The 15,946-nt window shown below is 41.3% G+C and overlaps 1 protein-coding gene across 1 annotated transcript in view; it reads left to right on the top strand.

The window, feature by feature from the left end:
* The first annotated feature begins 203 nt into the window (after positions 1 to 203).
* LOC124717075 (REST corepressor 3) overlaps positions 204 to 15,946 on the top strand; it is a 61,593-nt gene continuing 45,850 nt past the window's right edge. Inside the window, exons 1-3 of the mRNA XM_047243760.1 lie at positions 204 to 407; positions 752 to 811; positions 894 to 968. Of these exons, the coding sequence (XP_047099716.1) occupies positions 302 to 407; positions 752 to 811; positions 894 to 968 (241 nt within the window). The 5' untranslated portion in view covers positions 204 to 301. The remainder of the gene's footprint in view (positions 408 to 751; positions 812 to 893; positions 969 to 15,946) is intronic.

Raw genomic sequence — 15,946 nt, 5'->3', positions numbered from 1 at the left:
TCAAAAGAACGGTAATGAACTATTTCTTTTTAATTTTTGAGTAATTATACGTAATTATATGATTTTTATATCTTTTTTAAGTTCACTCTGTTTTTTATGTGTTTTATCCTTCATTTGCGGGAGGTTGCAGTCCAGAGTTTGTAGCAGTGTTTTATTCTAAGTTCCGTATGTCTTGTATGGTGCTTCGAAAGTGCGCTAACCTAGTATACGGTGGTGTAGATACGGGTTGTGGTAACTTAATTTCACTGCGGTTAAATATCTAAAGGGGGCTGATTTTTTTTAATTGAGTTGGCCGTCAAAAATGGTATTGGCAGAAAGAAACTCTGAAAGTGCTAGAAATGGTCGGAGATCTAGAGGACCGAGTCCAAATGGTCATGCATCGGAATCCAGTAGCGAAGAAGAAGGAGGTAACTACAGTACTTCATCTGGCTTAGTTGTAGAGACTGAAGCTTGGAAAAATGATATTCCTGCGACTATTAATACTTTATTTTCTGCTAGATGCTTACCATTTATACGCTTTTGAGTAGACGTATTGTTGTATTATGTGAAATTGTTGCTCCCTGTCTGTTCCATACCTTCATACTTCCGTGTGTGAACATCATTTTTTAACATTAACCAGATCTTTGTAGCTTTCCTAAAAACCGTATAGAAGATTGAATTTGTGCGTCGCGTATTATTGTATGTTGCACGTAGGCACGCACGACCTTCCCTTCCAATTGTACACTATTTCATTGTTATCTTATTTTTACAGAGAAAATTCGCGTGGGGCGAGATTATCAAGCTGTCGTACCAGAATGCATCCCACTATCGGGTAACAGTTTTTTCTTTATTTTTGTTACTATTATTATTATTTTATAACTATTTTATGTTCAAACTGTTATCCTGTTTTACAGAACGTCGACCAGAACAGTGTTCTGACCGTGCGTTACTGGTTTGGTCCCCGACCAACTCGATCCCCGACTACAAGTGTAAGTCAGTTACAGAGATTATACAGAATTAAAATTATTTTTTCATGTTCTATGCATATGTCAGTGTCTAGGAAATGCTGTTTGGGTTGGAGCTCCATTACAGCATTTATCTGTCATGATCAACAGTATTTGAAGACATAGTCTGTGTCCTTTAGTATATAAGTCTCATAAGATTTCATTTGGTACAAATGGACACGAAGTGACTTACCTTGTAGTTGACATAATCTTTGTTTGATTTTTGTGTGTTCCCATTTTGAGTTTATGCTTTACTGTCAGTAAGAATACGTGCCTGCAGAAGTAGATATCAATAGAAGTTCATTTCAGTGCAGTTAGCACGTGGTTAAGTTAATACTAACTGTTGAAAGAACAACCCCAATTTCTTATGATGTCTTTGTGTAGCCAACTCCTACAGCAAAAAAATCTAAGTTTAATGCTGATGAGACTGCAGTTGCATAAAGTGAATGATGTGTTGCAAGATAGTCCATAGTTTCCAAGGTTGTCCTAAGTCATCACAGGCAACTGCCAAGATAGTTCTTCCAAAAAGACCACTGGTGACTGCCATTCTCATTCTTGTGTAATCGGACTTGTGTTTCATTTCTAGTGATGAGAAATTATTGCCCATTCCTTCAGAGTTACAGTACAGATCTACAGCAGCTTGCTGCTGGTGCTCAAAGAGTGCAGCAGAATGGCTTCAACCAACTGTGTGTGGGAACAGTACTTTAAATAAGGGAAAGGCAATGGATCAATGCGTGGATCCCAGAAACATGTTACAGGAGACGGCGTTCAACTAACTTTTGAGCACAAGCTCTTTTTGTAGCAGTGGTACACAATTCACACACAACCACTCAAACTAATGGTCCTGTGGCCACAGCAAGACTGTGTGCTGGCTTTTGTCGTTCTTTATCCACATGTAGAATTTAGAGATCCCATAATGAAAGTTATATGTCAATATGTCGTAATACATCTGCATACCAGGTACTGCAAACTTATGAGAAATGCGTGGCAGAGGATACTCTGCATTGTAGCACACATTACAGTTTCTTCCTATTCCACTCACATATGGAGCACAGGAAGTGTTGATGTCTATATTCAGACATCTGCCAGTCCAGATTTTTCAGTATTTCTGTGACATTCTGCTGTAAATCAAACAAACCTGGGACAGTTATTGCTGCTCTATTTTTGTATACATTCAGTATCCCTCATCAGTCGTATTTGCTATTAATAATCCACCTAGGTAGCTGAGCAGATGTGGCGCTTCCTGAATTTGAGGAGGCACGTCTTACCCAGATCGAATCTGCGCGGCGGATTAGCGACAAGAGCTGGCGAGCTGGCCATTCCGGATGTGGCCATCAGGCAATTTCCCAGATCCATTGTCAATATTCTGCACAAAGTGTGAGGCCAAGATTGGTACAATATTGTTGCACAGAATTTATGCCTGGGGCACATCAGTTAGAACTCTGTCTTTGTAGCAAATGTGTTGGCGCTCTGTGAGCTAGACCTCGAATGTATTGCAGTTCCAATCACTTTGTGCTGCAAAAAGAAAAGCAAGAGGAAGCAGCAGGGGCAACAAAGTGGCTTGGAAGATGTTCTACACACAGTCATACTAATATGCGAGGAGAACTTGCAACAGCACCAGATGAGTATTGAAAGCCTTTCAACAAATTGATGAACTTCATTACACCACATATACACAGAAAAGATGCTGCTCTGATACTTGTCAGATTTCACTTTCCACAAACAGTGAGATACATTTTGTAGAGGATTGGTAGGCAATGCTGTTAAGTATTTCTGCAACAAATAATTCTTGCTTTCTCAGACTAACTAATAAGCTGTTGTGGTGTTATTTACTTGAACTGAAACACTTTTATCATATGTTTCTAGAGCTCTTTACTGAATAAGTATTAAACACATTCTAAAACTACTCCCCTGAATGCACTTCAGTAGATGATTTCCTTCATGTGTGTTTTTTTTTATGTATTCATAATTCATTGCTGTACCGGTTTGCGTGTCCGCAAATTGTGAAGTCTTGGCAGGAACTGCCATGTATTGCACAATATTGTCCTTACAGGGTACAGTGTATTGAGCGAACATCAATATTTTTGTAGCTGTCCAGTCTCCTTCATATTGTGCAAAGCTTCACTATCACTATCAGATGGTCAATATTTTTGAGCAATACTCAGTAGTATGTCATAAATAATGAGCATGTGAGGCCCCCCCCCCTTTACATTGTCACAACCCAATTAATGATGCCAACCCCCTAGCGAAATGGGAAAAAGCAAAGATGATGTCCTGTTCGCTACAGATCCCATACACTTAAGCAGTATTGTAAGACAGGGCACACAAGTGTTTTTTAAACAGTGTCCATTTGACACTGCAGTTGCATATTGCCACTGAACCGAAGTCTGCAAACTGTGTTACTTGTGACTACACCTATGTGATCACCACATTTCATATGCATAAAAATTATTACTCCTAAGTTTTTGTAAGAGTTAATTGATTCCAGTTGGGGTTATTGACATTACATCTTGTGAAGGGCACAATTTGGGTTTACTGAACTTATCAATATCAGATGTTGGCATCGACCCATGACTCAATGATGTGGTGAGTGCTGTCATACGTGTGCAAGTAATAAGAGTACAGAACACTGATTTTAATTTAAAAAATACTTTATTTTGTGTTAAGATTGTTTATTGGAACATTGATTGTAGTGGCATTTCAATTTGTAGCATAGCCTAGGTTTTAAGTTAAGTTGAAAGGTGACTGTTTGGCTGAGAGTCAAGTGGTGTTGAAGGCTTGAGTTAATCACACAATTTTAAATTTCTGTTCATTTTAGCAAAGTTAGTAGTCTCTCCACTGCGTTGAAATCTTATGAATATCTTACAGGATGTTTCTGCAGTTTCTTATGTCCAGGTAATGTCTCATTATGCAAGGGTGGTTTGATAAATCTGGTAAATTTCCAGGAAAGAATGCAACATTTTTATCGTGCATTTGTGGTTGGTAAGAGTGATTATTCCAAGGATCATTTAACAAATTTTAACAATGTACTGCATAGAGTTCAATGTTAGAGCTGACTGAATTGGGCAGTGTGTCGACTGCAATTGAAAATGGAAAAAATACATATATAATTTTGTGCTTTTATTGTAAGTTTTCATTTGAATTGTTGGACTGCCTCACAAATCAAAACAGAATTGAAATTCACATAGACTCTGCACCATCATTGAAGACTACACACTTTTGGCTTAATGAATTTAAATGTGGTCGGACAAGCAGTAAAGGTGAAGCACACACTGGCTGTTCAGTTGAGGTTACCACAAAGGAAACCATTGACAAAATCCATAATAAGGTAATGCAAGAGCACCGAATAAAAATTCGGGAGGTTACTGAGACTGTAGGCACCTTAACTGGGTGAGTATGTAATATCCTGCATTGGCTTTGAAGAAGCAGTGTGCGAGGTGGGTGCCACAATTGTTCATAGTCAACCAAAAGCATATCCATTACAACATTTCAACACAGTGTCTAGCGATGTTAATTGCAATTTGCATGACTTTATGCGCAAATTTGTGACTATTGACGAAACCTGGATCCATCATCATTATCCACCAGTCAAAATAGCAATCAGAACAGTGGACAAAGGTTGGTGAATGTGCATCAGAGAAGGCAAAGATTGTTTTGTTGGCTGGTAAGGTGATGGCCACTGTATATTGGGATTTCCAAGGAATAATTCTCATAGATTGCTTGGAAAAATTGCAGAAGTGTAACAGGACCCTATTATGATTCATTGTTGGTTTGTTTAAAATGTGTGTTGGCTGAAGAAAGGCAAGATTGACACACAAAAAGTGGTCTTCCACCAGGATCATGCACCATCCCTCACATAAGTGATGACAGTGGTGAAAGTACACGAATTCGGCTTTGAATTGGTTCCTTGTACCCTCTGTTCACTAATGTTAGCGCCAAATGACTCCTCCTGTTCCCTAACTGTAAACTTTCGCTTGCTGCGAAGAAATTTTCGTCAGATGAGAAAGTGATAATTGCAGTCGACGAGTATTTTGCAGAATTTGACAGAATGTATTTTTCTGATATGATGAAAAAGCTGGAGGATCACTGGGACATGTGTATATCCCTCAAATGAGACTTACGTCGAAAAGTAAGGTGAGTCGTTTACGAAACAAAAAATTTTTCACTGCTTTTTACAAAACTTATTGCACCAAACTCATACGTAATTTCATCATGTACCTAGAGTCTGAGACTAAGTATAGGTCAGGTCGTTAACGTAAGACATGTATTGCAAGGGTCACAACACACTTCCCTGGAGCACATTACATTGTCTCTGACTCTTCATCCCGGATTACATAGAGTCTACTCCCTACCAAAAAATTCTTGATTGATTCACAAATTTCATTTGATACCCCATACAATATTTTATTTACTAGTTCATCCAGGCATCGACTCCCACTAATACAGGATTTGTTATCACAATACAATGAAAATAGATAGCTCATAATTACATAGAAAATATAGGTGTGTTTTTACAAAGATAATACAGGAATGCAGCCGTAATGTTTCTGAAGGAACAGTCCTAGTGCATGCCTGAAATGGTTTAGGAAAACCTAAATTGGGATGGCGGGACAGCAAACTCCATGCTCTCAAATATAAAGTCAGTGTTTTAATAACTGCACATGTCTTTCAGTTGGTGTGTGTCCCCCCCCCCCCCCCCCCCATCATTGTACGATGTTCTTTTGATCATGTATAGTTTGCACCAGCTAACTCACATAATAAAACATAATTTATCACTGCACACAAGGACACTGGTGACTCACAGACCATGAACATGCTACTATGCCTTCTGTAATTCTTCCAGTTTGTTCAGAAAACTAACTGTAGGCTGTAAACATGCAACTATACTCCATGCAAATCTTTGTGCTCTCCCTTCAGTCATTCTGAAACACTGCATCTGCATCCCCCCATGATGGGTGAGATGTTGAGCTCAGGAGAATGACAAGACATGACTATCAAGCACATCAGATTTTCTTGTAAAAGTATCGTACTTTGGTTAATAAGAATTGGAAGGGCACTGAGTCAAATGCCTTTCAAACATAAAAAAATATTGCAACACATTGGTTACCTTGACCCATGGATTTCAGAAAATCGTGCAAGAAACCTACAAATTGTGTTTTTCATGACTGATGTTTTCAGAATATATGGGTGGTGGGTTTATGGTATGCTTTTGCTACCTCTTTGTATACAGGAGTGATCTGTGCTTAACTTCCAACCACTGGCCACAGTTTACGCTTAATATTGAAGCTAACGCATGCGCAAATACTGTATAGAAATCGAGGGAGTCATGGTAACTTGTTTGATTTTAGCAGAATAAGCTTTTTTTCAGTTCCTGTGTCATCTGTGTGTGTGTGTGTGTGTGTGTCCGATCAGCAACCATCATGCCATTTATAGTCTTTACATATTATCAGAATTTCTGTGAGTTTTCTGACAGATCATTCAATAAGATTTTATTCTTGAAGGCTTCACATGTCGCCCTTTTGACAGCCAAATCGGTTTAAATTTGTATCACAGCTCCTCGGCAGGCTCCTGTCCAGCGCTAAATGTCTTTAATTCCTCTTTGAGTATGTCTGCTTGTGTCTGTATATGTGTAGATGGATATGTGTGTGTGTTTGTGTGTGTGCGCGAGTGTATACCCGTCCTTTTTTCCCCAAAGGTAAGTCTTTCCGCTCCCGGGATTGGAATGACTCCTTACCCTCTCCTTCCCTCTTTCCTGACGAAGCAACCATTGGTTGCGAAAGCTAGAATTTTGTGTGTAAGTTTGTGTTTGTTTGTGTGTCTATCGACCTGCCAGCGCTTTCGTTCAATAAGTCACATCATCTTTGTTTTTAGATATATTTTTCCCACGTGGAATGTTTCCCATATATCCTCAGAACCTTAGGCCCCCTACAAAACCTTTCACCTGACTCCATCAACCTCCTGACCCCACCGACACCCCACACCCCTACCTTCTACCTTCTTCCTAAAATTCACAAACCCAACCATCCCGGCCGCCCCATTGTAGCTGGTTACCAAGCCCCCACAGAACGTATCTCTGCCTACGTAGATCAACACCTTCAACCCATTACGTGCAGTCTCCCATCCTTCATCAAAAACACCAACCACTTTCTCGAACGCCTGGAATCCTTACCCAATCCGTTACCCCCAGAAACCATCCTTGTAACCATTGATGCCACTTCCTTATACACAAATATCCCGCACGTCCAGGGCCTCACTGCGATGGAGCACTTCCTTTCACGCCGATCACCTGCCACCCTACCTAAAACCTCTTTCCTCATTACCTTAGCCAGCTTCATCCTGACCCACAACTTCTTCACTTTTGAAGGCCAGACATACCAACAATTAAAGGGAACAGCCATGGGTACCAGGATGGCCCCTTCGTCCGCCAACCTATTCATGGGTCGCTTAGAGGAAGCCTTCTTGGTTACCCAGGCCTGCCAACCCAAAGTTTGGTACAGATTTATTGATGACATCTTCATGATCTGGACTCACAGTGACGAAGAACTCCAGAATTTCCTCTCCAACCTCAACTCCTTTGGTTCCATCAGATTCACCTGGTCGTACTCCAAATCCCATGCCACTTTCCTTGATGTTGACCTCCACCTGTCCAATGGCCAGCTTCACACGTCCGTCCACATCAAACCCACCAACAAGCAACAGTACCTCCATTACGACAGCTGCCACCCATTCCACATCAAACGGTCCCTTCCCTACAGCCTAGGTCTTCGTGGCAAACAAATCTGCTCCAGTCCATCCTTCATGAAATCCTCCCCACTCCACCAAGAGTGTCTTTCCGCCGTCCACCTAACCTTCGTAACCTGTTAGTTCATCCCTATGAAATCCCCAAACCACCTTCCCTACCCTCTGGCTCCTACCCTTGTAACCGCCCCTGGTGTAAAACCTGTCCCATGCACCCTCCCACCTCCACCTACTCCAGTCCTGTAACCCGGAAGGTGTACACGATCAAAGGCAGAGCCACGTGTGAAAGCACCCACGTGATCTACCAACTGACCTGCCTACACTGTGATGCATTCTATGTGGGAATGACCAGCAACAAACTGTCCATTCGCATGAATGGACACAGGCAGACAGTGTTTGTTGGTAATGAGGATCACCCTGTGGCTAAACTTGCCTTGGTGCATGGCCAGCACATCTTGGCACAGTGTTACACCGTCCGGGTTATCTGGATACTTCCCACTAACACCAACCTATCCGAACTCCGGAGATGGGAACTTGCTCTTCAATATATCCTCTCTTCCCGTTATCCACCAGGCCTCAATCTCCGCTAGTTTCAAGTTGCCGCCACTCATACCTCACCTGTCATTCAACAACATCTTTGCCTCTGCACTTCTGCCTCGACTGACATCTCTGCCCAAACTCTTTGTCTTTAAATATGTCTGCTTGTGTCTGTATATGTGTGGATGGAAATGTGTGTGTGTGCGAGTGTATACCCGTCCTTTTTTCCCCCAAGGTAAGTCTTTCCGCTCCCGGGATTGGAATGACTCCTTACCCTCACCCTTAAAACCCACTTCCTTTCGTCTTTCCCTCTCCTTCCCTCTTTCCTGATGAGGCAACAGTTTGTTGCGAAAGCTTGAATTTTGTGTGTATGTTTGTGTGTCTGTCAACCTGCCAGCACTTTCATTTGGTAAGTCACATCATCTTTGTTTTTATGTGGAATGTTTCCCTCTATTTTTTATATATATGGTGTTACAAAAAGTTACGGCCAAACTTTCAGGAAACATTCCTCACACACAAATAAAGAAAAGATGTTATGTGGACATGTGTCCGGAAATGCTTAATTTCCATGTTAGAGCTCATTTTAGTTTCGTCCACCTACGCTCAATGGAGCACGTTATCATGATTTCATACAGGATACTCTACCTGTGCTGCTAGAACATGTGCCTTTGCAAGTACGACACAACATGTGGTTCATGCACGATTGAGCTCCTGCACATTTCAGTCGAAGTGTTCGTACGCTTCTCAACAACAGATTCGGTGACCGCTGGATTGGTAGAGGCGGACCAATTCCGTGGCCTCCATGCTCTCCTGACCTCAACCCTCTTGACTTTCATTTATGGGGGCATTTGAAAGCTCTTGTCTACACAAACCCGGTACCAAATGTAGAGACTCTTCGTGCTCGTATTGTGGACGGCTGTGATACAATACGCCATTCTCCAGGGCTGCATCAGCGCATCAGGGATTCCATGCGACGGAGGGTGAATGCATGTATCCTCGCTAACTGAGGACATTTTGAACATTTCCTGTAACAAAGTGTTTGAAGTCATGCTGGTACGTTCTGTTGCTGTGTGTTTCCATTCCATGATTAATGTGATTTGAAGAGAAGTAATAAAATGAGCTCTAACATTGAAAGTAAGCGTTTCCGGACACATGTCCACATAACATATTTTCTTTCTTTGTGTGTGAGGAATGTTTCCTGAAAGTTTTGCCGTACGTTTTTGTAACACCCTGTATATATATTTGAATGAATAGTTAAAAACTGCAACAATTGAGTTTTTAACTAATAATTGACTCTGGGTGCAACTCTGTGCAAGAGCTCAGAACTGCATGCTCATTGAACAGATGACTCAAAACAAAGGAACTGAAAACCTTATCAAACATCTATCGCACAAGTAGGAGGCTACCTCAAAAAAGAAGTAAAGGAGGAGATTCAGGACGCAGTGAGTACTACCAGAAAGTGTTTTGCAATATTGAAACTCAACTCTGAAGATACAATTGATGCAAACACGGAAATTAGTAAAGAGGTTAGGGACGCTTTCAAAGAGGTCAATCAGGAGGCAAACGACGGCAACACACCAAGATGAGTGGTGCCAGCTACAGGTGTAAACCATGAAGTAACACAGTCTATGTCAAGGGGAAACAACAGTGCAATGGCACAGTGCAACGCCATCTGTCAACACAAACCGCAGTCAAAGGAGCCGCAGACTGAGAGTGCAGCGGAGAAAGAGAGAACCATCTGATGCCAACGCTACATAGTGTCCCTCAGCTGCTAACAGTATCTATTGGGGAAGCCCAGAAACACCTTACAATCGAATGTCTAGAAGGAAGAATAGCGGACAGAGTCTCCAGTCACATACAAACTTTGATGCACTCTCTCACAGCCAACATAAAAGAGATGATTGCGGAGGAAGTAAAAAATTTAGCGCATGAGGGATCAGAATGCCACCAGAGGCTGCAACACCACAACTGTCAGCGGCCAGTTGGCCAGTCGTAAAGAGAGGAATACAATGAGGACCGCTGTTCCCTCACCGGCAGAAGTGATCAGTTGTAGAGAGAGAAGTCCATATAGGAATGCCACACTGTCACTGGTGGAGGGTGAGGAAGAAAAAGAAGATAATGAAGGAAGGAGAAGACACAGGAAATGACATCAGGAGGGGAGAGGAAACAATGAATGTCCATTCGTGTGAGGGATGATGAACCTAACAGGATTGGGGCTTCGAGCAAGAGAGTGAACTGCCTGGCTTTATGTGGGCAAACTCCATCAAGACACCACAAAGGAGGAAATCATCAGACACCTCAAGGTACTGGGAATAGCAGGAGAAATCAAGTGCGATGAGCTGGAAACAAAGGGCCGCCTAAAGGCCTTCAAAATTGGGGTGCCTTTTGGCTGCTGCGAATGAGCCATATAGCCAGAACTGTGGCCAACATGAGTGCTGGTGTGACAGTACCTTTTTCGGAGTAAGGGACCTGAAGCCACCAGGTTGTAACACCATTCACAACAGACTCAGATTAAAAGCATTAAACTGGAATATTGGAGGCCTTAGCACAGCAATAGCGTGCGTCCAAGATAATTTCTTTGGACCTTATGATATAGTGTTCCTGATGGAAACGTTCCTTACAAACGACTGTAACAAAGTAAACACGCATTACGCGATCAATGTTATGGCGGAACAAGGCCCCAAGGGCAGACCGAAGGGCGGCATTACATGTCTCATCAAAAAAATTTCTCGCCCTTCTCAGTCTCCCACATATCAAGACGCTCTCTAGTAGTAAGGACCGCCATCTGTGTTCTTACGTGTGTGTACTTTCAGCCTTAATAACAGCAGTAAATATTGTAGAGGAAATCAGTTTGTGCTTGGATGCTACCACTCAGGATGACCCAGTCATATTGACAGGAGACCTGAATTGCTGTGTGGACACCCCTTCACGAAAAACAACAGATTTCATGAACTACTTGAAAGAGGATGGCTTTGCACTTGTCAATAACAAAGCAACCCACATTTATTTCTGTCATAATGGTGCAAGCACAGTTGACCTCGTGTTTGTGATCTCCAAACTTAAACCACTAGAACTATGCATCATCCTGGAAGTGGAATGGAAACACCTACCAGTGGAAACATCGCTACAACTAGAGAACACAGTAAAAAAGAGGCCAAAAAATCCAGTCAAGCTAAGCAGAAAGGCAGACATGTCAGCACTTGGCAGTGTCAACATCAGTACAATAGTGTATCATGGATAGGGCGACTCATCCTAAAGACAACTCGCACAGTAGATATCACAAAACAGAAAGCTAAATCAGGGTTCAACAAGGAATGTTACGAAGGTGGACAGAAAGTCATCAATACCATGCATATAGTCAGAAGAACTCAAATTGCGGGATGATTCGAATCGCTATGGTAAGCTGAGGGGAGAGTCTATGAGGGGCGTTTGAAAAGTCCGTGCAAAAATTACTTACATGTTTGGTGTAAACTTTTTTTATTTTTCGACATAGTATCCTTTTGGACTTATACACTTCGCCCAATGCTGTTCTAATTTGTTGATCCCTTCCGAATAATAGGATTTGTCCAAGTCTGCAAAATAGCTATTAGTTGCTGCAATCACCTCCTCGTTGGAATAAAATCTTTGTCCCGCCAGCCATTTCTTCAAATTGGGGAACAAATAGTAGCCCGAGGGAGCCAAGTCTGGAGAATAGGGTAGGGGTTTCAAATGAGTTTGAATCCTATTTCCATTAATTTTGCGACCACAACTGCTGAGGTGTGTGCTGATGCATTGTCATGATGGAAAAGGACTTTTTTGTGGTCCAATCGCCACAGTTTTTCTTGCAGCTCGGTTTTCAGATGGTCCAATAACGATGAATAATATTCACCTGTAATAGTTTTATCCTTTTCCAGATAGTCGATCAGGATTATCCCTTTCGAATCCCAAAAGACAGTCACCATAACCTTTCTGGCCGAAGGAATGGTCTTCGCCTTTTTTGGTGCAGATTCTCCCTTGGTAACCCATTGTTCAGATTGTTGTTTGGTCTCAGGAGTATAGTAATGTACCCATGTTTCATCCACAGTGATGAAATGATGCTTAAAGTCCTGCAGATTCTTCCTGAACAGCTGCAAACCATCCTTGCAACACTTCACGATTCCGTTCTTGTCAGGCGTGAGCAATCGAGGAACACATCTTACAGATAGCTTTCTCATGTCAAAATGTTTATGCAAATTATTATGTACCCGTTCATTTGAGATGCCCACAGCACTAGCAATCTCACACACCTTAACTCTTCTGTCATCCATCACCATATCACGGATTTTATCAATGATTCGTGGAGTCGTAACCTCCACAGAACGTCCAGAATGTTCAACATCATTTGTGCCCTTATGGCCACTCCGAAAATTTTGAAACCACTTATGAACTGTTCTAAGCGAAGGTGCAGAGTCACTACAATGTTTATCAAGCTTCCCTTTAGTCTCCTGAGGCATTTTGCCTTTCATAAATTAATGTTTAATCACCACACGAATTTCTTTTTCGTGTATTTTTTGACAGTCACTTGACTTCCTTGGTTCACACGAATGCCAAACACAAAGAAATAGACCAATATGGCTGAAACTTGGTGTGAGTTCTTTCAAAAAATGCTACTAACTAAACGTGACCTCGATGCGCACCGGTGGTGCCATCTCTCAGACTTTGCACGGACTTTTCATTGTCCCTCGTAAACCAAGATTAAGGAGGCGCAAAGGATATTGTGGGAGGAAGAGGAAAAACGTCTAATAGAATCAGGGAGACAGAGACCGTATAAGGTTCTTCAGCCGAAGCAACCAAAATTCCAAGGGAACATCCCAATAGAAGTGTGGGAAAGACATTTAAGCTCAATCCTTCAGGCTAACGACACATGCCCACCAGCAAGAAGCCCCACAGCGACTCCAGCCCCTACGCAGGAGATTGAATTCTTCACAGAAGAAAAATAATCCACACAATTATGAGCATGAAGAAAAATAAAGCATTTGGCCCAGAAAACATCTGTGATGAGCACCTGAAAACTACGCTCCCTGTACTAGTGATTCCACTCACAGCGCTTCTCAATGAGTGCCTGAAATGAGGAATTGTACCGCATCAGTGGAAACATTCAAAAGTGCTAATGTTGTACAAGGGAAAAGGTAACACGGCTGACCCAAATGTGTACAGGGGCACTGCACTAGAGAACACCCTGTTCAATATCTTTGCAACACTATTGTGCAAGCGTCTGAGAGATATTGATGTGAAACTCTCCAGTTCACAGTTTGGTTTCAGATGTGGGAGATCAATGACACAAGCTGTACACTGTCTCCAAACTGATATAGAAATGGCCTTAGCCAACCGAGGGAGAAAGCTTCATGCAATTTTCATAGACTATGCCAAGGGGTTAGACACAATCAATAGATCCATTCTAATGAAGAAACTGGAAACCGCTTCAGGTCCAAGATATTACCGGTTGCCAATCGTTAGAGTTCTTCTCACTTACAACTGGGTGGAAATACATGATGGTATAGATAAGTCCAGCCTGATAGAGCAAACAGTTGGGAGTGTTACAAGGTGACCCACTGAGCCCCTTACTCTTCATCTTAGCTACAGCAGACATCATTGAAACAATAAAAGCCGACAATGTAAACCTGCTCGTGTGTGCACACAAAATGGCATTAACCTCAGTTTCTGAGGATAATCTCCAGAAAAACTTCAACCAGTGAGTGTACTGGGCACAAAAAAACTATCTATCCTTGAATGAATGAAGAGAAGGTAGTCTCCATGACTAAGAATAATAATAGTAAATAGAGAATAATTCCTGTACTTTTGCGTACTAAATAGCCAGTTTGACTGCCATAAATCTATTATTAAAACAAAGGAACTGGAGATGGTTCAGTACATGTAGTGGCAATAAAACAGTGTTCTCAATATTTGTTCCTAGGGAAATCCAGCGTCGCCAACTTCAGCAATTTATTGGTGACGTGGTAGTCATGAATTAACAACTTCAATATTTCTTTTACAATGACATTTTTTCCCATAATTTCTACAAATTGGTTCTTTTTGTGTGACATAATGGAATATTTATAATAATATTGTAAATTTTTTGAAGGTATCTATGAGGGAGCAATACCTTAAAAATTATAATGTCCGTGCATGGATTTTGTTTAAAAGAAATTATTTACAGTTTTTTCTGAGATATAGATGATGGACAGTCACTACAAATAGCAGGACTATAAAAATATAAACCTTCCTCCTTAACTTAAAATCATCAAGCTTCCACTGCAAAAACTGTAGGAACTATTGCATTTTTAAATTATAAAGGAGCTCATCTATGAAAGCCTGAATTCATGAATCTATACAACTTCTTTTTATCATAATTGAAAAAGTAATTGACCTGCAACATTTACGTTTTATAAATGTGAATATCAGTTTGGATTCCGTAGAAACACTGGAACACGTGAGGCAATACTGACCTTACGACTTATCTTAGAAGAAAGATTAAGGAAAGGCAAACCTACGTTTCTAGCATTTGTAGACTTAGAGAAAGCTTTTGACAATGTTGACTGGAATACTCTCTTTCAAATTCTAAAGGTGGCAGGGGTAAAATACAGGGAGCGAAAGGCTATTTACAATTTGTACAGAAACCAGATGGCAGTTATAAGAGTCGAGGGACATGAAAGGGAAGCAGTGGTTGGGAAGGGAGTAAGACAGGGTTGTAGCCTCTCCCCGATGTTGTTCAATCTGTATATTGAGCAAGCAGTAAAGGAAACAAAAGAAAAATTCGGAGTAGGTATTAAAATTCATGGAGAAGAAGTAAAAACTTTGAGGTTCGCCGATGACATTGTAATTCTGTCAGAGACAGCAAAGGACTTGGAAGAGCAGTTGAATGGAATGGACAGTGTCTTGAAAGGAGGATATAAGATGAACATCAACAAAAGCAAAACAAGGATAATGGAATGTAGCCTAATTAAGTCGGGTGATGCTGAGGGAATCAGATTAGGAAATGAGGCACTTAAAGTAGTAAAGGAGTTTTGCTATTTGGGGAGCAAAATAACTGATGATGGTCGAAGTAGAGAGGATATAAAATGTAGGCTGGCAATGGCAAGGAAAGCGTTTCTGAAGAAGAGAAATTTGTTAACATCCAGTATTGATTTGAGTGTCAGGAAGTCATTTCTGAAAGTATTCGTATGGAGTGTAGCCATGTATGGAAGTGAAACATGGACGATAAATAGTTTGGACAAGAAGAGAATAGAAGCTTTAGAAATGTGGTGCTACAGAAGAATGCTGAAGATTAGATGGGTAGATCACATAACTAATGAGGAAGTGTTGAATAGGATTGGGGAGAAGAGAAGTTTGTGGCACAACTTGACTAGAAGAAGGGATCGGTTGGTAGGACATGTTCTGAGGCATCAAGGGATCACCAATTTAGTATTGGAGGGCAGCGTGCAGGGTAAAAATCGTAGAGGGAGACCAAGAGATGAATACACTAAGCAGATTCAGAAGGATGTAGGTTGCAGTAGGTACTGGGAGATGAAAAAGCTTGCACAGGATAGAGTAGCATGGAGAGCTGCATCAAACCAGTCTCAGGACTGAAGACCACAACAACAACAACAACAAATGTGAATATATCTAGGTAAACTTCCACAACCCAAAATTTCAAGGTTTTGCGTGACGGTGGGTGTCATTCCATAAAATTT

This window comes from Schistocerca piceifrons, chromosome 9 (genome assembly GCF_021461385.2).
Source record: "Schistocerca piceifrons isolate TAMUIC-IGC-003096 chromosome 9, iqSchPice1.1, whole genome shotgun sequence".
Lineage (NCBI taxonomy): Eukaryota > Metazoa > Arthropoda > Insecta > Orthoptera > Acrididae > Schistocerca > Schistocerca piceifrons.
This window is presented reverse-complemented; position numbering and strand designations above follow the sequence as displayed.